At 46.2% G+C, this 22,762-nt stretch overlaps 1 protein-coding gene and 1 long non-coding RNA gene across 3 annotated transcripts in view; one reads left to right on the plus strand and one right to left on the minus strand.

Moving 5' to 3' along the window:
- The window catches only part of LOC146544911 (uncharacterized), a 37,968-nt gene that overhangs the window by 3,079 nt on the left and 12,127 nt on the right, over positions 1-22,762 (plus strand). The window lies entirely within an intron of this gene.
- The window catches only part of BABAM2 (BRISC and BRCA1 A complex member 2), a 159,875-nt gene continuing 156,005 nt past the window's right edge, over positions 18,893-22,762 (minus strand). For both annotated transcript variants that reach the window (XM_085219400.1, XM_085219399.1), the window contains one exon: positions 18,893-21,467. In XM_085219400.1, coding sequence (XP_085075526.1) covers positions 21,404-21,467 — 64 coding nt within the window. In that variant the 3' untranslated portion in view covers positions 18,893-21,403. The remainder of the gene's footprint in view (positions 21,468-22,762) is intronic.

Consider the following 22,762-nt stretch of genomic DNA (forward strand, 5'->3'; position numbering starts at 1 on the left):
TGCTCTGATGGCACTCCGGTAGCTGTCACCCCGCCGCACGCTTCGGAGCGGGAGGTGGAGACTGTCGCTGTGCGGTAACTCCTCAGATGCCCCATTGTAAACGCATCCCATAGTGACCTCCCGCCCAGCTCCTGGCGTTCTGGGGAGCAGGGGGTGACCTGGAAGCTCGGGGTGCGCCCGACCCACATGCAAGGTTCTTTTAAAGTAATGCAGAGTATGACACCAACAACGCCGAGCGCAGCAAAACATCCTGAGCGCGGCCGATGCCAGGCAGCTCTGAGAGTTCCAAGGATGCTCTCGCCCAGGATGTTATTCCATCTTTCCACCACAACCCGCGCTTTTTCCGTCGCCTTCTTCCCCTCGGTGCTATGTATGGAAATGCGGAGAGCAGAGCTGTTCCGTCTGTGGTCTGAGGGGATGGCCAGGAGGTGGCTGCTCTGGACAAGGGCTGTCCCTGTCAGGCAGCTCCATGCTGGAGTTAGTGGCACTACTGTTTACCCACGCACCTTCCCCCTGTCCAGGAGTCGATCCAGACAAAACAGTCTTGTTGCCTCTTCCTTTCCCTCAACTCCTCCTTGGCCCAGCAGATGCAGCACTCTCTGAAGGCACTGGCTCTGTGCTGCCTGCGTCCTGCCTGCATCCTCCTTCCATCCTGCATCCCGCCTGCACCCTGCATCCCACTTGCATCCTGCCTGCATCCCACGTGCCTGCCTGTATCGTGCCTGCATCCTACATTCCTGCTTGCATCCTGCCTGCATTCCTGCTTGCCTCCTCCCTGTGTCCTGCATTCCTGCCTGCATCCCACATCCCATATCCCACCTGCATCCTGCCTGCATCCTGCCTGCATTCCACATCCCCCCGCCTGCATCCCCACCTGCATCCTGCTTGCACCCCTGCCTGCATCCTGCATCCCCAGCTGCATCCTGCCTGCATCCTGCATCCCTGCCTGCATCTTACACCACTGCCTGTATCCTCGCCTGCATCTTACATCACTGCCTGCATCCCCACATGCATTCCTTCCTGCATCCTGCATCCTTACTTGCATCCCTATCTGCATTGCCACATACATCCACAAACCCACCCTACAGCTCAGCCCACTTTCAAAGCAGGTTTAATAACACACACTAAAAAACTGGAGGATTCACAGCAAGAGACGTTTGTGGATGCAAGTTGGTTTGAAGAGAAACAATAGTTGGTAACCTGTATGGGCAGGCCCAGGCTTTGGCAGACACCTGCTGATTTGCCTGGGGGAGCACAGGGAGGATGCCCACGGACCACCTTTCTCTTCTCCTCTGCCAGCAAGGGAGAGCCCTGCCACCCTTCAGACATGGGTCTGGAGTGGCTGTGTCCAGCCCAGCCCGGCTGAGTTACATGCAGTTCTCGGGGTGCTGGGGCTCTGCCAAGCCCCCCAGGGAATGAGGGCTCCATCTCTCCACTGAGCGCCGTCTGTTAGATCGTGCTGTGCTGGCAGTTTGCAAAGCTGTCTATTATCAGCACGTTAATAACCTTTCACAATGTTTAATTACTTGGAAAGGTAATCGGTCCTGTGGTAGCTGTTTGAAAGGCATGCCCATTTCACTTGCTCTTGGCAAAGACTTCTGGTTTTTGTCTTTCATTCTTACAATAAATATGTTACAACCGATCCTACTTCAAAAGCCTGTACCTATTTGTAAAACAAAGAGGAAGATTGCTCCGTGGCTTTCTGGGTATCAGCTTGGCAGCCGGGTAGCATGCCACAGATCTCTGCTGACATCACTGTGTGGATTAAGGAGACTGGTACCCATGCTGTTTTTCTCACTTAAGGTGCCCAGTTTGATCCACACATCCATGTCTCCAGGGGCAGGCTCCCTACCAGCTACAGTGGTGAGGTCCAAGTGAAGAGGCTGCTGTCAGCAATAGCTGAGGGCTCCTCCATACCCAGCCCAGCCCCATGGAAGTGTCCCCGCTCCATCACTGACACTGGTGCAGGTTGGGAAAAGCAACAACCACAATACTGGGGATAGGAGTGGGGAGGACGTAGCAGCTGCAGAAAGGAAACAGGCAGATGGCCTGAGTGCCAAAAAGTGACACCGGGCTATCCAAAGGACAAACAGCCCTAGGACCCCAGAGAAGTGGCTGGTCACTCTCCTGCCACATAAGGACACTGCACTCGTGACATGCCACTCGTGACCACACAGGCCTGCAGAGCCCTGCTGCCTCCCTCGTGTGGGGATGGCTGGGTGCATTGCCCTTCAGACTCACCCTGCCACTCAGCACCTCCATGGCCCGCCGCTGTGGAAACTGTTATGAATGGGTTTTCTAAATCTGTCCTTTTCCACTGATGAGTGGTGTCCTATGAGCCAACGTGTTCCACTTCAGACAGCACGGTACTCACTTTTGGGAGAAAAGCATGAAATGGTATCAGAATAAAACGTTATTCACGATGGCAGCAAAAGCCTCTGGCAATCTTTTTCCTTTCTTCATAAGCACAAGCACGTCAAAAAGCAAACGAAAAGCCCTCAGCAGCTTTCAAAGGACCAGGCTCTCAGCCTGCAGTTTTCCCCACATGTGGGCATATTCAGAAATCTGGTCCGAGTCTTGCTTGTGTTTTCTTGACACAGGTTTGTTTTCTTCTTTTTATTTTTTTTTTTTAATAATAATAATAATAATAATAATAATAAAGCTTTTAACAGCCCTGGGGCAGAAGGCTCTCACTTGCTAAATCACAAGGTTTGCCACATTGAAATGTAGGGACGTGCCCACAAATGAGAACTGGCTGTCTTAGCTTTTGTTCTTGAACGTTTGCCAGAACCCTTAAAACAACACAAGTAGGTTCAGCCACCTAACATCCCTGTGTGCCGGGGAGATCAGGAGCACACACATCAACACTGTGGGCACCGTTGGTGACTTGGCCGGCCGTGGGGACATTCTGCTGCAAAAAGGTCTGGTGGCCGCAGCTCCAGAAGGTGCAGAAGGGCCCTGGTGCCAGCCACAGCAATCCTGCCAGCTCCTACAGGCCCTGCTGTACTGAAAGGAGCTTTCAAACCTTCTGTGGAGCATGGGCAGAGGTGGGCTTTGCCTCCAGAGCTAGGAGAATGTGGTCAGTGCTGGGATGCCCAAAAGACATTCCTCCTGGCCTATAGACTTGAAGGATGACCGTCGTGCTTCTCTACCAGGAAGGTAGTGAGAAGAAGAATGGGATTTGCATCAAGATGAACAATTGTTCTCATTTTTCCCCCAGCTTGCTTTAAGAATCGTTGTCGGAAGGCAGAGTGAGGGGCCAAAATTCATAGAGCTGAAGCGAGAATTAGGGAGATGCTGCCGCAGCAGCTCCAAAAAGCAGCCATAGGTGCTGCCTCAGCACAGACCTGCCTGTGAGCTTGAGGCCTAACCCAGCACTCCCCATGCCATTCCTGGGTTGTATATCCTTATTTAATTTGGACAGCACACCTCAGTCCTCAACTGCAGATATATTTAGCCTTCTATTTCAGTCACAGACTTGGAGAGAGACCAGATGCACACCTCAGTCCTTGCCTATAGTCATTCCTTGGCCACCTCGCTCTTCTGCTAGTGTTTGTTTAAACAGGTGAGGGGTGGAGCATGACCTAGCATGGGCTTGAGAAGCTCTGCCAGTGTCTGTCCCTGCACTAGACTCTGGTTGGCCATCTGACAGTCATTGTTTAATGAGGAGGCCTGGAGCAGCCCCACGTCTGGGCCACAGATTCTCCTCAGGGCTGCCATTTCCATCCTGCTGGCTCTGGCCCTTCCTTCCCATGCCTACTGAGGGGCCAGACCTTGCACCTCAGAGGGATTTGGTGTTTCCACGAGATATATTGCTCACCCCAAACTCTACCAGACTGGTTGAGTCTACCAGGAGTACCAGTCTACTCCTGGTAGACTCAACAGCAAGGCTCCCTCAGTTTTTGCCTGCAGCTCATAGTGCCAGCTTTCCCTTCAGCTCTCCTCCATGGGTCTCTGATTTTCAATCCCATTTCTCTCCCAGTGGCTGTGCTGGAGCTCTGCTCCCACAGCACCTAGACTGTTTCTGACCACGTCCTTCTGAACTTCCTCCCTCTCATGAAGCTGAAGATCTCTGTCTACCTGCTGTACCCTTCCCTGGGAGCATACCCCTGCTCTGGAGGAGAGTCCCTCCAAAGGGATGGAGTGTCCTTGCCCAACAAAATTCTAACTCCAGCACTGCCTCGGCTCCCATTTCATGAGAAGCACCATGTAAGAGTATAAGTGAGTCGGAACATCCTGTGACACCCTCTGAGGTACCGTCTCAAATTCCCAGGTCCCAACAAGCCCTGGAGAGAAGGGGGCTCTTCCTTCTTGACGTCATGGCTCTGGTTTACAAAATTTAGCATATAAGTAATAGTCCAACCCACGGCTTCTTTCCACGTAATTATAGCTCACTAGGTACCAGGAAAAGGAGAGCCCCTGCCTGGCTGCTGACGTCTTTTTCCTTTCAGGTTCAATGGCAGCTTTATTGTGGTTGAATTTTCTTCCTTTCTGCTGCCCGGTCTTTCTCTGACTGGAATCGTTCCCCTTGAAAATTTGGTGACTTTTGCTGAAAAGCAGTTCTGCCACTACTGTGGAGAGGCAGCTCTTACAAATGACACAGTGGTAGTTACGGGATGTGTGGTTTACCTCAAGACGTCACATCTCCTCCCCCAGAGAAATCAGGAGGTTTATTGCTCATATTCAGCTTCAATTGTATAAAGGAAAAAAGCCCTGTGACTTTCACTACTACTTTTAATGTTCTAAGAAACCCTCACGCTCCTTCTTCAGGCTGCTTCAAAGGGCAGATAGCTGGGGCATAAGATGCTGCCCTTCAGCACACAGAGGCATCTGAAAGTGTGGTATACAATCCTGTGAGTCAGATTTCAGTATTTCCTACCCAGGAAAACGAGTTATTGATTTTGGTGGGGATTTTTCCTGAGCGAAGGCTGGACAGAAAGCATGCAGAGCTCTAAGCATTGAGTTTGCCCTTTTCTGCCTTGTTGTTCAACAGTTTTGGAGAGCTCTTGGAGGTGTAGCGATGCTCAGCTGGGAGAGTGAGTTCCCTGCAAGGAAGGATGACACAAGGATCAGGGCTGCCAAGCAGATCCCCATGCTCTGTCACAGCAAAAAAGCAGTATGGCAAAACCCAGGGACCCATTCTGTGAGGCGAGCCACAGGCAGCCTGACCACACCGGACACGCGGTGTGTGTTAGAGCTGAGAGAGGAAGCTGGCAAACCAGACCTCCCCATCTGGCTAAAAAGCACACAGGGGAGGTAAATAAATACAACAACCAGTGGAAACTTGCTCACTGCCACCTCCCTACACAGGCAGTGTCCCTGTCACCAGACAGACAGGCTGCAGGCATGCGGGTGCCCAATGCAGCGACACTCCCTGGAATGCTCTTCTTGCCCCTTCTTCTGAGAACAGCAGGTTCTAACAGCCTTTGCCCTTGTGCTAAGCTGAAAGCTACAAGCACAATGCTGTGAAAACTCAGGGCACGAGGTTTTACTCATATGCTGGATGTGTTTAATCTTTGTGGGCTGATGTGGTGTTGAGTGAGTCCCAGCTGGGTACCCTTAGATGCTGTGATGTGGAGAAGGGTAAAGCATGCAAAACGTGCTGTGACCTTTGACTCACAATTTTGATGGTAAACCCTAGCGTTCAAAAAAAAATCATCACCAAGCTCCACTTAGCTAAAGTCATCAGTGCTAATTTCCAGCCCAAAAGTCTGAAGAAGGGGTCCCCAAGTGTGAGCTGAACTTTCCTAATATTTATACAAAGAGGCCACGTTGCACATGCTGAATGCAGGGTTTGCTCATCGGTGTCTTCCCCCCATGCAAACTGCAGTGCTCCGGACCTGCGCAGGAAACGCAGCTGGTTTCCTGCTGGCAAGCTCAGCAGTGCTGCGCTAGCTGAAGACCTCCCTCACCTGCGGGTCATAGTGTGCTAATATCTTGGTTTTGTTGAGAGAGCTTTTTATCTATGAATGAAAAGTTCTTCCCCAGGGGACCAGGGACTTCCAGCCACAGGCCACGCAGTCCCCACCAGCCACAGCACAGATCCACAGCTTTACAAAACACATCCAGGCAGGGGAGATGGGAAACGTGGGGAAAAGGAAATGATTGCAACACAGCCCTGTGTGACGCAAGTATATTATCTCCTAATGCTGAGGTATGAGCGTGGAAGGAGTTCCCCTCATCCGGGGATGGGCTCCATGACCCAGCACGATCCCGAGCTGCTGTGGCTGGCAGGATCCTCTGGCTCTAATTAACCCTTTCTGCTGCTGAGGAAGTGCAGAGGACACTCATTGGATAGTCATGGTGAAAATATTTTGTCTATCAACACTGCCTTTCATCCAAGCATCTCAAAGGACTCCAGAAGTATTAATTAAACTCACCTCCCCCCTGCCCCCAAGGCAACTATGAATAATTATCATTGAGCAGGATGGAAAACTGGGGCCATGCTTGCCCAAGAGCATCCAACCAGCCATAGAAAAAGAGCAATTTTCAGCGGCAGGCCCCAGTAGCAAACCTGTGGGCAGCACTCAGCCTGTGAGCCAGCCCTGTCTGCTGGGCCCCGCTCAGGGGCTCCTTCCCCTTGAAGGTCACAGCATTCAAAGGACAGAAGAACAGAATTATTTTCATTTTTGGGTGCAAAAAGATTGATTTTATGAAATAAAATACAGATTAAAATGGCATGAAAGTATGAGCTTTCTATGTCTTTGTGAAAGCTTTCTGAACAACAGAATGTCATCTCATTCAGCCCATATCCCACATTAAGCTCTTTTGCTGTTCTTCTACAAGATGAATAGTTTCTCAAACTAATGGATGATAAACCAGGTTTCATGGAATCAGGTTCAGAACTTAAGGAATATTCTAAAACCAGAGTGATCAAACCTGTGGTTTTACAACCTTGCTTGTTTTTTCACTTTACTACTATCATCTTCAAGGCTTAGAGTGTTTTCATTTTCCTTTCCCTCCAACCATTCTGCATCAAGACATTTCAGGTCAGAACTGCTTAGGTTGCAAGTTGAGATATACTTTACAGTGATAAAAACTCACTGTCATCAGCTAGTCTGAACTCTCGCATGGCCCAGCCCAGAGGAGTTACCCTGTAGGTAGCCCAACCACTTACATCACGTTATTTGGTTAATTTTCCCACATATATCTGTAACTGCTGAAGGGACTCTGAAGTTTCCCCACCTTCCAAATCCTGCTCTGCACTTCATGGAGAGGCTCCAGTATTGGGCTCCTTGTTTTGCAAATTCCTTACCTACAGGAATGTTGTGGGAACGAATATACAAATATTGTCAGATTCAGAGATATCAGAGCAATGTGAAGGGGAGTCGTAAATATACCTCACGCGGATAATAGCTGCTATAAATTTTGTTGCCTTGATCTGGCTTGGCATCACTGCATCACTGTACTAGTTCCTCTGTCCATGGCAGAGGAACTGTTTATTACTGATATATTGCTATATCATTATGGTCTCCTTCTGGATGGCTCAGGATAAAAGTAGCTCTATAGTCTGAGTTAGGCACTTTCCAAAGCAATAGCAGCTAAACAAACAAACACCCCTAGAAGGCCTGTTACTGTTTTAAATTCACAATTTATCTTATGCCAGCACAACTTTCCGGTAAATACCTTTTAGGCATCTGTGTGGCCTCTGAGCTCAGATCACACTTGATACCTTAGCCACCAAGAGATAGAGCTCTGAGGGACAAGCACTAACCAGAGCAAAGAAATTGAGCAGTCGACTCTTCTTCACCACAGAGCATCCTCCGCTGCAGTGGGGGAGGGGTGGGAGTGAGGCCCAGTGGGCCTGGCTGAACTCCGCTGTTCTGGCCAGTCCCTTAATGGCTGCTGGGACAGGGCTGTCCCCTCCCAGCCCCTACAGATGCCGGGATGAGGATGGGAAGCCCGGGGAAGGTCCCAGGCCATCAACAGCCCAGCTCTGGGAAGTGTTTCAGATCAGCACTGTCTGTTTCCAATTATGTCCAAGAGCATTTCTGTACTGAAGAGCCAAAGTCTTGATTTATGGGCTTTCGGACAAGGGAACGCAGTGTTTTTTATTATCTTTATCTCTAAATCTTCTCTTGTTGCTTGCAACAAACTCGCACGGTCTAATGTGAAGGTCTTTCAGTTTTCCTACACGCTCGGGTGCTAAAATCCTGCACTGCCCTGCAGGATTACTGCTCCTGCACCAGACGGGAGACCAGCATGGCATGCCCCTAGGAGGAGGACAGGCGCTGCTGGAAGCAGCAGGATGGCTGCAGTGGGCTCTCCGTGCCACCCTTGGGCCCAGAGCTGAGCTCAGGCCTGGCCGTGTGGCTGCACTGGAGGTGGGCTGTGGAGCCAGCCCGCTCCTACGCCACTCAGCACCAGACATTCCTCTGGCCAGAATTTGTGCTGCATTGGCTTCCCACATATTTACCCTTACATCACATGGGCTGGGGCCCTTTCCACTGCTGCCCAGTGTGAGCTTACTGTACAGAAATCACTTTTAGAAAACAAAGTCTTCCATGGAAGGAAAAGGCTTGGATGCCATGAAGAAGAGTTTTATGAGCTTTGCCTCAATACCCGTTGTGCAACATCTTTGCAGGATTTCATTATTTATGATTTTATCTAACTATGTTCTATGCCTAATAGCTCGGAGGTGCCGTTGATTAATTTTTTCCAACTCTTTGATGTACCGGCAATAACTTGTCCACATTGTCCTGTGTCAGAAAAATAGAAATTGCCACAGCGGGTCTGGGATGGGGTGTCGTGAAGTGGCTACAGCTGGAACTGCTTCTCCTGCTGTGGGATAGGGCTTCCCAAGATGTGTTCTTGCCACTTGCATCGCTCCCGTACCTGGCTGGTGGCAATGAAAGCTGAGTCAACCCCTTCATATGGGAAAAATCTAACTCAACCTAAAAATGTTGTTTTTTTTTAATCTTTCTTTTTTCTTTTTTTTTTTTTTTTTTTTTTTTTTTGCTAGGTTAGTGAGTTAGCTCATTCTTCATGAGAGCAGATAGATACTAGAGAGTGCGGAGGACAATGCAAGGGATTGGGCAGTGAGGAGCCTCCAAAGGAGGAAGAGGAGGGAGCAGGGCAAGTGGGGGCAGGCTGGGAGAGCCACACCCTACGTGTGGACACTGCTGTCGGATTCCTTGTACTGGTTCCATGCTCGATGTCGTAACCAGTTTCTGGAATCTTTTCAATTAGGCAGTGATTTATTGGTTATGGGGTGTGTTTGGACAATCTCCAGCAACAGGCACGAAATGCATTACCATGCTAAGCTCTGTCCTACTGCCTGCAATGCTAAGGCATGATTTTTTTTTCTCCAGGAAATGAATCTTTTAAAAAGTGGTTATAAGATTATACGACAAGGCTATCAAGTGATGTAAACCTGCCCATTTCCAAAGCTTCAATGTAGTTATACCACTTACAAAAGGATTTACTTCAAGATTTTAGCTGCCCCAGCATATTAGTTGCTGATGAACGGGAGGTCTTCCTGAAAAGAGTGCATTTATCAGCATAAATGGACCTCTTTGTTCCCTTATGTAGAGGTTTTCAGCCTGCCCAAGCTAAAGTGTTTGCTAGTTCAAAATTTATTATTTCTTGTCATCACTTCTCTTACAGTCATCACCTCTCTGGTATTGGTCCAATTCTGTGGATTTGTCAGTCACCACCACAAAGAAACTCTGAGCCAAAATAAACCTGGCCTGGCTTGATTTTTGCATTACAAATGTACTGGCACAACTGTTGTCCACAAAACCTCCTATTTCAGCAAAGTGCTTGAAATCCCATTGACTTCAATTAATAAGTTAAGCAAGTGCTTAAACGCTGTTTGAACTGGGGCCTGGTGACCCTGCCTTGGCCAACAATTCACTAGGTTGGTTTCTTTTCTTTCTTTCTTTCTTTTTTTAATAGTTGCACAGCTTTTAAAGGAATTTCTACATTTCACTTCAGTTAAGAGATCAAAAAAATTGGTGAGATCAAGGAGAACTGAAACCAGATATTATGTTTTCTTCTGACATTTTTCATTTAGCAACAGCCTGTAGTTGATTAAACATTAAGGACCCAAGGACAGAGAATGAAATGAGGTGGTCTTCTCGGACACATTCCGCTTCTTGAAGTTATGGGGTCAAATCTTGAAAAATTAAATTTACTCCCCTCCCAAGGAAGGGAATTACTGATGTATCATATAAGGAAAAAACCTGCAGATCCTGGAATACCACAAATATCCTTTATTTCATGGTTGCTGGTGATGTCTGGCAATTTTATATTACATGCTACTCCTGTTCTCCCTGTACACAATTACATAGGCATATCGGTATAATGCATGGTTATAACAAAATAACCACAACGTGCTGGACAGAGCATTTTATGCCTCTCACTTGGACAAGGCTCATCTGGCCTCAATTGTTTTTTTTTTTTAAATTTTTTTTTTCTTAAGGGACATCTATTTTAAGGTTTCCCCTATTTAACCAGTGGAATGTAAGTTAATTTGACCTATATTAAATCAACTTTTTTTTTTTTTTAAATTATTATTATTATTATTATTCCCTTTGCTGATCAAAGAGCTTTCAGACAGTTTCCTCAGACACTGGCATACCTTGCAGCTCCAGCAGGAAGTCAGCGTGCCAGCATGCAAATGTTCCCTGCCTTCCTTCTCTTGTGAAGGTGGCTGTGCCTCCCAAGCAGGGCACAGCTGACTTCTCCCTTCCATTCCCGCCTGTCCTTGGCACATGTGAGCTGCAGCACTGGGAAATTTCTCAGTGTAGGAGGAAAAGCCCTTTGGTGTATAGACCCCTTTCCCGAGACGTGCATCCAAGATTCTCCTCCCACAGCTCGGAGATGCCCGCTGTTCCTGCTGGCATTGGGCTGTCCATGGCCACCACTTATGTGTGGCAGTCTCCTTGGGGAGATAGCCCTGACCCGCAGGGCTGAGAAGGGACCTGTGCCCCAAGCCCTAGCATAACTTCAGTGAGCAGGGCCTGGGGAGGGGCAGGACCTTCGGTCTGGCCTCACCACACACGGCTGGGGCTGGGCAAGGCCGGGCCAGCCTGCACCGCCGCATCCTGCCTGCTGCTTCTCCTGCAGAGCGGCCAGGGCTACTTGACGGGGCGTGGGGAAACCTGATGAGCTAGTGCCTCCAGCATACTTTGATGTCCTCGGATGAAAAGTGCTACGCAACTACAAAGCCTTTTTAATGTTATAAAGCCAGAACTTCTTGCTGCCTTGACTTGGCAGGGAGACCGATTAGATGTTATCGGTTTTGCTGTTTACACTTACAGAAACTGCTGCAGCGTGGTTTTGGTCGTGTTTTGTTGTTATGAGTACTGTGGCAAAATGACACAAGAGTTAATTTTGGGGTCTGTTCCCTGCAACTTCAAGGAGCAGACAGAAGCGACTTTACATTTACTGTCAGTGAAATGTAATAAGCAAAATAGTCCTTCAACAAAAAAACTGGAAACAACAAACCAAAACAAGTTGATACATCTGGGCATACCGATGTGTTCTGACCACACCTGAAGTAACTGCTCTGAAAGGCATTCCTGTCCAAGCTTGAGGAAAAAAGCCATATTACAGCGGCCTGCACTGAAATAACTGAGCATGGCATACATTTCACAGACATCAGCTGACTCCCAGATAAGGGCTTGTTTGGGCTAGGCCTCATTGGCTGTTTTTCTCTAATCTGCCATTATGCCTTCCCACAGTGCTGTTTCACTTCATGAAGTGGTGAAGCCCACCGGTATTGTAGTCTCCCACCAGTAGTGTGAGGAAGAACTTGTGCTCCAGCCTACAGCCATTCAGTGACCAGTGCTGAAATACAGGACAAAATGGCACTTCGTGGCCACTCATATCATAGACACAGCAATGTGCGTGGTGGAGCAGCGTGGGCACAGTTTCGCCTTCACATGTTCAGCTTCCCAGCTGCCACACTTGGTTTACACTGGATTATAAAACTAGAAGAAGCTTCCTATAAACACTCACTCCACATTTACAAGCCCTGTTTTGCAGTCAGCCTCCCAGGATGGCAGAGTTTCACCACACACAGCACTATTGCTCCCAGCCGACAGAGGCACAGCCACTGCCCCTTCTATCTATGGCTGCTTTTCCTCTTGTCCTTAAAATCTAAATTTGGCTGCAAAACTCACACAATCACTTTGATAACAGAAAGTGCACATAGAGAGTGCTCGGCAAAGGGCTTGGGCTCTTTGCATGCCATCATGCCGGCAGCCACCTCCGAGTCTAGGGATGCCCTCGCTCACCTGCCAACAATGTACAATTTCTAGTGAGCACATCTGGGGCCTTTCTTACTGACAGCTTCTCTCTGTGCTCACCTGGATGCTATTGAGAAAGCACCAGGCTCCCTCAGCCCCTCTGTGTTCAGCAGAACTGCAGCCCCACTCAGGTGTGAGCAGCCGGAAGGGGACTGTGCACAATGGAAGGAAACTGGGTATAGTGCTTTTGCAAAACAAAACAAACAACACATTGGTGAAAAGAAAAGGCCCTCAAGAAACAGCTCGCTGCAAAATGGACAAAATGCTTTCCTTCGCCCAGCAGCAGCGGGTTGTGCAGGCTGGAGTGTTTTCATACTGAAAGCATGGCAGCGTTTGGGAGATTTCTCTGCAGTCTACAAATAAACAAAAGCCAGGGAGTGTTTTGCATTCAATAGTTAATCATAGTTGGCTGAGTGTTTATATTTTTCTTCACTGTAAAGGCATTCTTGGTCTGCCTCCCAAACAACTTGTTTTGTCTGCGAGATTTAATCTTGAGTGGCAGGACTAGGAGCAAAGACAAACCTCAAAACAATCCTTATTTTTCTGTAGCGAGATGTGAGATGTGAAACATCAGCTTCCCTGCAACCAGGCCCCTCAGGTGAGCGTGTGTGGGGGTTACTGATTCTGAAGGTCTGGGCTGGGGTGACCAAGCAGTTTGCTGCACTCACTTTTAACCCTTTCCTGCTCTTTAAGCAGTCTAAAGTGCCCCAAGCATGGGAATTCAGTGCTCATTTGGATGGGTTTTCACCCCGAGACCCTTGCTGCAGAAGCAGCTTGTTTGTACACAGAGTGGAGGCTCCAGATGCCCAGCTTACTTTGAAATCCAGACATGGCTTTGTTTCAAGGCAACATTAAGGTATGTCTCATAAAGTTAGAAATGAAGGGATGATGCAATATGACTGTAGCAGTTAAGTGCTCAAGCTACTTCGTTCAGAACCAGCTCAGGCACCATATTGTACTGACAGCAGCCATATTTTTGTAGTGGTCACAATTAACACTACAGACAAGTGACTGAATAAGTGGTAAATTTATGCCTTTGCGCTTCTGAGATCTGGAAATGATTACAAAGAGTGGAGTTCTAAAATCTCACTATTTTGTTCTTTTTATTTTGTTTCGTTTTCCATTTGCCATCGTCTTCAAATCAGCTTTAAAGGTAGATAATATCAGCTTGTGCTTAGATCCGTATCTCAGATTTTAAAAAAATTAATAAAATCACATAAAATGTTGCCTGAGAGGTATGTCTGCAGGTCATGCAGTCCAGCCTTTTGATGGAAGCAGGATCATCCACAGCACTAGATCAGGACTGCTATGGCTTTGCCTACTGCTGTCTCAGAAAGCCCTGAGGAGATTCCCTAACATCGTGGTGGGAATGCTCTCTTCCTCCAGGCTGCGTATCCTGGAGCTTTTTGCCTGTGACGGTGCTAATTTTGGAAGGATTTTTGACAAGACTTCCCTATAAACATAACTTGACAGAGCCTGAAGGAAGAAGCCATGAAAATCCCTGCAAATCCATGTCAGCAGCTCCTTGCAGCTCCCCACAGCCTGTGCGGCTAGCACTATGATACCTCTGTTACTGAGTTCCTGTAAATGCTCTAAAAGCAATAGTTGTTAGCAGAGATCAGGTCTGTAGAAGAAACGCTTGGGGTGATGCTGTTAGTCTCCAGAACACTCTCAGAATTTCTTCTGTGTTGCCTTCAAGTACATGAGCTGCTTTTCCAACTACTTCCATAGCACCTCTGGAGTGGGAAGAATAATTAACGCTCTGCATGGGATAGTCCATATGCGGATCCTTCTGCCAGACCATATCAAGCCTTAGAACCAGGCACCCACATGTGGCCTTGCTCTGAACAGCCTCCTCCCCGCAAGCAATGCCCCCGGCTCTGCAGAGAGCAGTCCGCCTCAGCATTGAATGCCCATCCACAGGCAATGAGGCGGCAGGACCCAGCTGCGGGCTTTTCACGCAGCGTGCCCATAGCCAGCCTCCAGCAGCAGCTGAGTCACTCACAGCAGTCCGGGGCACTATTAGAAGTAGACATGCCACGGCCCAGTGTATAATTACACAGCCACCATGGTGTGGAAATTAAGCTCTCTGACCCCATTAGACAGGAGCTGTTATTTCTTCTTGGCTACAAGTGCTTCTGGTGCTCTGGAGATGAGTCCAGCTCTTGCACTGTGAACCCGTTCACCCAAACTCACCTCTTTTTGCTGAGAGCACAGAATGTCACCCTGTTTCTGGCTGCATTGGTGGCTGCCAGAGCTCACGTCCGCAGCCCTGGAGAAGCGGCGGTGCCAGGATATAACGCTGCTGCACTTGGGGTGGAGAGTGCAATGCAGCAAGTCTAGGAAGAGCAGCATTCTACGGGATTATTTTCAGCAGAAAGAGATGCTGAAACAACTGCTGAAACAAATCACGGGGCTGAAAAAAGGAGGTGTTTCTGTCACACAGATTTTGTTTTAAATAATTTCTTTAAACAAAAAGAGGGGAGATTATGGTTAGATGTTAGGAAGAAAGCTTTTACTTGGAGGCCTGTGAGGTGCTGGCACAGGCTGTTCAGAGAGGTTGTGGGTGACCCATCCCTGGAGGCACTCAAGGCCATGCTGGGTGGAGCCCTGAGCAGCCTGAGCTGGTGGCTCCTATGAAAGGGGAGTCGGAACTAGATGATCCTCAATCCAATCTAAGCTGTTTTAAGATTCTATCATTCCCCTTCTCATAATAGCGTTAGGGCCACAAAGATGAAGAGGAGCTGGAAGCATCTCCCTTCTGGGGAAAGGCTGAGAACCATGGGAGTTGTCAGCCTGGAGAAAAAACGGGTGAGGGTCTTATCAATGAGAACCAAGGCAGCAGAGCACAATGTAGGCCCAGCTGGCCAAAACACACAAGGAACCATCACTAGCTGGCAGGGCTTTGTGAGCTGCAGCTAGATTTCACAGCTGCCTTTCCCTATCAAGGCACCAAAGAAAATACCCTGCTCCAGCTTCAGGGCAAGATTCTCCTCTGGCACAGTTCTCAGCCGGTTGCAGGAACGGCTCCAGCCCCAGCAGAGCAGGCAGCTGAGTGTAGGGCCTGCTGCAGGCAGCACCCACCACAGGCAGCTGGGGGCCTCACGGGAGACTGCACTGTGTTCAGCCACAGAACAGGCAGCGAGTGTTTGGCTAGCAGTCCAGGGAGCAGCAATAAAAGGTCGGGGCTTGTACCACTGCTGGCTGCCATCCTGTCAGAACATGCTGGAGGAGGGCTTGCTGGGTGGGGTATGCGATGTGCTGCTGCTGACTATGCAGTTCAGAGAGTAAACAGACGGCTCCAACCTGGAGCTGCCGCTCCGACACCAGCACTCAGCTCCATTTGGAAGACACAAAGAATCTCGACGGCTCTGATTTCTTAACAAGTACTAAAAAAATCTTTTGCTATAAGGGACAGTGGGATAAAGGAAATGTGATGTCAAATTATAATCAGCTTGAATCATTTTGAATAAACACTCAGGCAACAAAATGCGCCCTGATTGCTGTCTGGCTGACAGCTCACAAAGCGCTCACTCCACCCAAACGCAGGGCTTGGAAAGGTGGTAGGAACACCCGATAGCCCAAGATTTGCTTTGCACTGGTACAGAGTTGCCATCACTGGGGACAGAAAAAGCATCATTAGCATTTAAATAGTGTTCGATGAAAACACACCGCAACCCAGGGAGCAATTTTCACCACAGGCAGGTGTAGCACGAAGCTTTAATCCTTCACCCTCTCCGGCGATGAGAGAGATGCAGGGAGCTGCAGGAACAAACAACGCCAGGCCGCTGGTGCGTAGCTCGCTTTTCATGCCTGCAATTAAGCACTCGTTTTACTTCCTGTTGGTTAATATTGCATTTATTCTTTATCACCGCAAGAAAAGCCTCCCGTTTTTATTTTTTTTAATTTGCACTGGGGACACATTTGAAGGCCAATATTGTAGACTCAGCAAGCGGCAGGGTAGCCGCCAAACCCCGCTTCCTTTGTTGATTTCTCGATGATTTAAGGCCTATTTGCAGCAGCTGATCCCAGTCCCCCCCACCCTTTGCTTGGTAACCACCACTTTAACAAAATGGTGTTTGTGCAGTGCCTTGGAACCAGGGATCACGCTTTTAAACATAAGCCGTGGAACAGAATAGGAAAAGCAGCCCCTAAATCACTGACACGCCATGCAATTTTCAAGCCAACAGCTTAAAAATATTATTCTGCAAGAACTCCTGAATGGCTTTTTACAAGGGTGGATAATGATGGGACAAGGGGGAACGGTTTTAAACTGAGATGGGAGTTTTAGGTTAGATATTAGGAGGAAGTTTTTCACAGAGGATGGTGACACACTGGAACAGGTTGCCCAAGGAGGCTGTGGATGCCCCATCCCTGGAGACATTCAAGGCCAGGCTCGATAAGGCTCTGGGCAGCCTGGTCTGGTGGTTGGCGACCCTGCACGTAGCAGGGGGATTGAAACTAGATGATCATTGTGGTCCTTTTCAACCCAAGCCACTCTATGATTCTATGAACTCAAAGAGTTGTACCATAGATGAGGCTGCTTGCCTTTTATCTCACACCTAATTACGACGACTGGCACAGGGCTGATCCCTGTTCTGTTTGCTTTCCCCTGGCGCTAAGTTTGAAATTACTCTCTGAATCAACAGAAGTCAGTGGAAAAAAATCATAAAATACCTCTCCTGTTGATGTGCATTGTTCGGACTTTTACTGGTTTTACCCAAAGGGACAGAATCTATTGTTCCAAAGTACAAACAGGAAAAGATAGAACCTGATCAATGGTTTATTTAGGTGCAGGTTTCCTACGGAATACACTTTCCCCCCGCTGGTGCTAACAAGTGAATTCAACTCAGATGTGGCGCATAAAAATGTATACAGAGCTGTTAGCGTGATTGCCCGCTCTGTTCTGGAAAACAAAGGAGTTATTTTCTCTCAGTTATTCTGCTGTGGAGAATACAATACTTAGTGTAACAAATAAAAACAGTTTGTACAGTAAGACTGATGGCTTTTTCAGCATATCCACTTTTAAGGTGGGCCCACATGACACCAGCATACAGCAGCTTGCTGTGTTTAAACATTGGCCTCAGACTTGCTAGAAATAGCAGCAATAGTGAGGATCAAACAGGATTGCCCCAGCACATCACAGGCACCTGGAGATGAAAACTGCAAAGGAGATGATGTAAGGGATTTTCAGGAACATGTAAGACGTTACCTTTAGGTTTAATGAGCGTTACAATACAGCAGTTGCAAAGAGGTAAGTAATTTAAAGGAAGAGTGTTCACCGGCCGTCTGTGTTGTCACAGATTTCATTTGCTTCATAAGGAAAGGACAGCAGCCTGTAATTAGCAGTCGTGGTCAGAAGCTGCGTCCAAAGCTTGCTGCCCTCCTGCAGCACGCCTTTCTCACTGAGCTGGAAAGGCGAGAAATTAGGTAGAGAAATTGATGCAGTGCTGCCCATTCATCTCCATGCATCTCACACTTGGTGCTGGATCCCAGCCTTGTAGCAGGGGCACTGCTGGGAGGGGACCAACCAGAGCTATTTTCCTGTCCTGCCTTAGAAGTCTCCGTGTGACATCACCAGGAGGAGGACTTCAGGTACTGCTCTTCAGAGGACACTTCTCTCCCCTGCCTGATTCACCAAAGATGGTGATTGCCCTATGTGCCACACAGGATGAGAGCAAGAAAATGGGCAGAAAAACATGCCTACTAAGGCTCTAACAACGCGTAAGAGATTCCTGCTAATTCTAGCAATGATTTTTTTCTCTCAAAAACCGAGTCAAGTCTACTCCATGTATGAATAGAAGGATGTTTAGGGACACCAAGGATGCTGAAAATGTTGCTGATTCTGCAAAGCAAGCACAGTGATGAACATAGCAATAACCAGCATAGCAGAAAGATCAGTAAAGGCTGAACTACACAAAATACAGTTAACTTTTATTTATTCTTCCAGCTGGTTGTCCAGTCTTTTCAGCAAGTTCACAAAATAATCTAATTTTGCTTCTGTAAGGTTTGGTATTACTTCTAGCACAGTGGATGCTATGCATGCAGATGAACAAAGTCTCGGACTCTTAAGTTTGCATTTCAAGGACTGTCAGAGAATCATACACTGATGGGGAACAGTAAATATAGGCTTATTACATTCTCTCAGTTAAAATCATGACAGAGTAGAACTGAGGCTCTTCAACATGGTTGTAACACTGCCATTTTTCTTCTGCATGTTGCTATCGTAAATCATATGAACCAGCACCTTTTAACTGCATTTTTCATAAAACAGAAAAGCAAGAACTGGAAGTCTAGTACTTTCTTAGCTGTCCATAATAGATATTATCATAAAACAGGAGATAACATAGTTAACTCTGACCTATTAGATTACACCTCCTGTGGCTAACTTAAATTGCTCCAATATATTTTTTATCTGATATAAAATTATTCAAACCAGCTCTCGTTTCTGATTTAGTACTCACACGTAATCTTCCTTCCAAACAGAAGAGCTCACCCATTTCCATATCTTTCCTGCTGATGGCCCACCTGTAATGCTAATCCCCACAGAACAGTTCTCTGAGACCACCAGAAGAGCTCCATAAACCATCACGTGCATCAAAGTGTGCAGGATGACTTTGAAATAAAGAACAAGTTCATCAAGTGCAAGGAAAATGCCTTTATTCTAACCTGAAAACTGATAGATATGCAGGCTTTATCTCATACAGAAACACTTCAGTCTCTCAACTCTTCTACTTCACCTTTTTTTGCCAAAAACTACCAGTTGTAGGATGAGGTAAAATTAAACTGAAAGCACTGGCTCATTTCCATGTATGTTAGTGAAAAGTTGATATGGCGTTATGGAGTAACATAAAGAATTGTTGATTGAGGCTTTTTCTGTCTTCAAAGTCCTCCCTTACACAGTTTGTAGAACATGTAGACCTCAGTAAGAAAGCAGTCCTTTGTCCAGAATTCTTAGGCTGGGATGAAGGTAGTATTTTTGGTTGAAAATGTGCGTTACTTCTGAAAAGCAGAACTTCTGAAACACGTTGCAATTGCTGGCCTTTGAAAGCATCAGGGTAAGCTCTGAAAAGATTTTAAAAGTACCTGAGCCCCTCCGGCAATTCGATGTATAGAGCAAACGCCGTGTTTATGGGCTGGTCAGCGTGACACAGAATCAAATACAGTGCTATAAAATGTCAAGTGCCAGGGATCTACAGACTCAACTCAAGGGTGCTTTTTTTTTTTCTCTTTAATGTACCAGAGATGGTTTCTATGGGATTTTGAATGTTGTGAGAACAAATGCTTTTCATTAGCCGTCCTCCTTCTCCCTTCCCATTCACAAGAGTCAGCTTATTCCCGAGTAGGTGTGAGACTTTGATTTTTACCTGGAGAAATACAGATCTGAGATTGTCCCAACATATCAAACAAAGTCTATTTTCAGTCATTTAAGGCTGTTCAGTTATAGTTTTGCTCAACACATAAAACCATTGCCCTCCACATCTGCTCTGTGTCTTGGTTTGCATGCAAAAGCCTAGTGCAATGCCTCCACAGGGAGAATTCAGCTCAGACCTTTGGAGCTGTTTACAGCCCTCAGATAATGCAGCAAGTCACATGGAGATGGGTCGCAGGACAGAACATGTCCCCCTCTGCAGTAACGCCTCTGATTTTGTTTGCAGATTAACTTCCAGCCAAGAACTTCAATATTAAACTACAATTTTGCCTATAAAATAGCTAAAAATACCTGTAGTTTCTAGAGGAGACTTATTTGCATAATTTTTAATTATTAAGCTCAGAACTCATCTACACCCCCTAAGTGGACATTCCACTGGAACATGCTCATTTTAATATAAAATAACAAGTTTTAGAAAGGGTAGGAGAACACTGCCAATCAATTAATTGGATGGGATTCCATTATATGAGTGGTGATAAGGTGAACAATTCGAAATTAAATGTTCTTCAGTGCCACGGTATCATCCGCGTATCATTCATTTGGTTCCTTATATTTAGCAGAAGTAGGGCACATTTTCCATGCGCCATTTATAAGCAACACAGACTGTTAATTTCATTCCTTACTGGAAAGCCCCCATGTCTATTTACAGATTAATTTGGGAAGTGACACACTGACTGTTAGTCCTAGACCGGTGCGCCTGACACAAGCACGAAAGAAAGGATGAATAGGTGGAATTTTGTATTTGGCATTTCAGAGTTAGGGGAGGTAATGCTTCCAGTTATATACACTTAAAATTATTTCTGAGAAAACATTGAGATTAGGCATTAAGCTAAATATATATAACCCCACATTATTTCATCAGTTACTTTCCAAGACGTATTTCATTCATTTGTTGAAAGTTTGCTTCTTAGCAGTATTTATCTTACTTGGAAAAACTGTCTTCGGAAGAGCATTATTTTGTTATACTGATTGATAGAAGGAGCTCTTTGAGCATTTGTACTGGAGAACTAGAACTTTTTCATAAAAGCAAAGGGAGTTCATTAGAAAAACACTGAAAGTGTGCAACTGGAAATAAAAACAAAGCATAAAAGCACAGCATTTAATATAAGATGAGCTTTCAACTGAAACATAAAAAAAACCTTCCAAAACCCTGCCATATTAATATCAGACCCACTTGAAAGGCACTGAGAATTGAACTGTGCAACTCATATCCATACCTGTGAGAATAATAACCACAGTGAGATGCAAACAGCCAAGGCAGAATATGGCACTGTACAGTCCATTAGGCATTTCTGGTATATCGGCAGTACTATATTTTCTGAGGATAAGCTGGAAATGTTAACTAAATGGACAAATTTCACAATATTTCTGTAGAAAAAAAATCCAATTAACACCACCTGAAGATAAGCAAATGAGGCATAACATATAGGACATTGTTGGCACAAGAAAACGTTACCACATCAAAACACATACTTTTAAATTTAATCCAGTAGATACATAAAGGAATGGCAGAGGCAAAGGGAGTCAATGAACGTAAAATTGTTGAGCGTGCTAGCTGAGGTCATTGTTTCATAAATCAGGCAAAACATGAAGCTACCAAAACTACTGAGGAGGCTAGAAAGTATCAAGCCAGTCCAGCCCATTTCCAGGAATACTTGAGTGCTGACATGCGCAGACGGAAGAATCTGTCCAGTATCGTCTCAATGCCCGAGGTTACCTAAAGCTTTCCATTAGCAAATGCAGCCTCCTGGAACTGAGGGACAAATGTTTTGAAATATGCCCTGGTGAGAAAATAAAGAAAACTCAAGATTAGGAAGGAGTATGTGGTATATGTATGTAGCCAAGGTTTTAACAAAGACAAGCATAAAGTTATTGTGTTCAGCCCATTATTATCTCATAAATGGGTACTGCTTTTCTTGCAATATTTTAGTATGCAGTAGACACCCATACTTCATCTTTCTAGATCCAGCAGTACTTCTTTCTTCAGTGGTCGTAGCGCTAACAAGTTGCCACACCTCTTAATGTGGTCAACATTAGCGACTCATAACTGCCAGAATATCCTGATCCAGTGTCCATACTTCATCCAGAGCAAAGTTCCAGAAATAAACCCTTTTATGCACTGCAAAATATACCTCTGAATGGCTGTAGAAGTGAGAAACACTTAGGAGAGTCAAAAGTGTCATTATACCATAGCCTGCAGCATTTCATATCAGAGATTTTTGATACAGTTAACATTCACCATATTTCTTGGATAACAATGTTATTTTCTACATTAAAGAAAACTTCACATATGGCAACAAAGGTCCAAAGACAGCCAAGGCAATGAGCTGCAAAATCACGGGAACGTATGGAGAAGATAAGCACTTTGTCTCTCTACACAACCCTTGACGCAATACAGAGTCATTATTGATATAAGATACAGAGAATAAACACTAACACTCTGGATGAACTGTAATTCCATTCATTAAACACTGAAATTCGTAACATTATTCTGTAAATTAAGATGTGCATTGTATATTTTGGATCTCAGCATACGTTCTTTACAAAGAGTGGAGTGACTCGTATATCTGTAAAATGAGCTGACCCGAAGTATCCAAAACTGAGTTTGAATTGTACCTTTGAGTTTATTCCCACCAAAATACTCAGCTGTGTACTGAACACATCACATGAGCTCCCAAGATACCCTTTACTTTGCAAGTTGCATCAGAAACTGCTTCATCATGCAGTCTTTGCTTTTTGCCTGCTACTTTCCTCACTGAACTTTCTCTACTTCATCGCTTTGTTTTCTGTTTGTGTCACTGATCTTCACAACTTTCTGTGCAAGAAGAACCTGCTCCCATTTTTATCACTAAAATGAACAGTCTAACCTGAGAACAGCTGGGGCAGCCACATTCATTATGTTACTAGATTCTCTGCTTATATACCTCCTGAAGAAAACATACGTGGAATGTCTTCACTGTCAATCATGATCTGTATTTTATGACTTGCGTCGAAGGTTTGGCAATCACTGAACACCAATAATACCTCCTCACATCTGAAAATGTTGCAAGATCACAAAAGAGAACACTTCCCTCTC

The sequence above is a fragment of the Meleagris gallopavo genome, chromosome 2 (genome assembly GCF_905368555.1).
Source record: "Meleagris gallopavo chromosome 2, MGAL_WU_HG_1.1, whole genome shotgun sequence".
Lineage (NCBI taxonomy): Eukaryota > Metazoa > Chordata > Aves > Galliformes > Phasianidae > Meleagris > Meleagris gallopavo.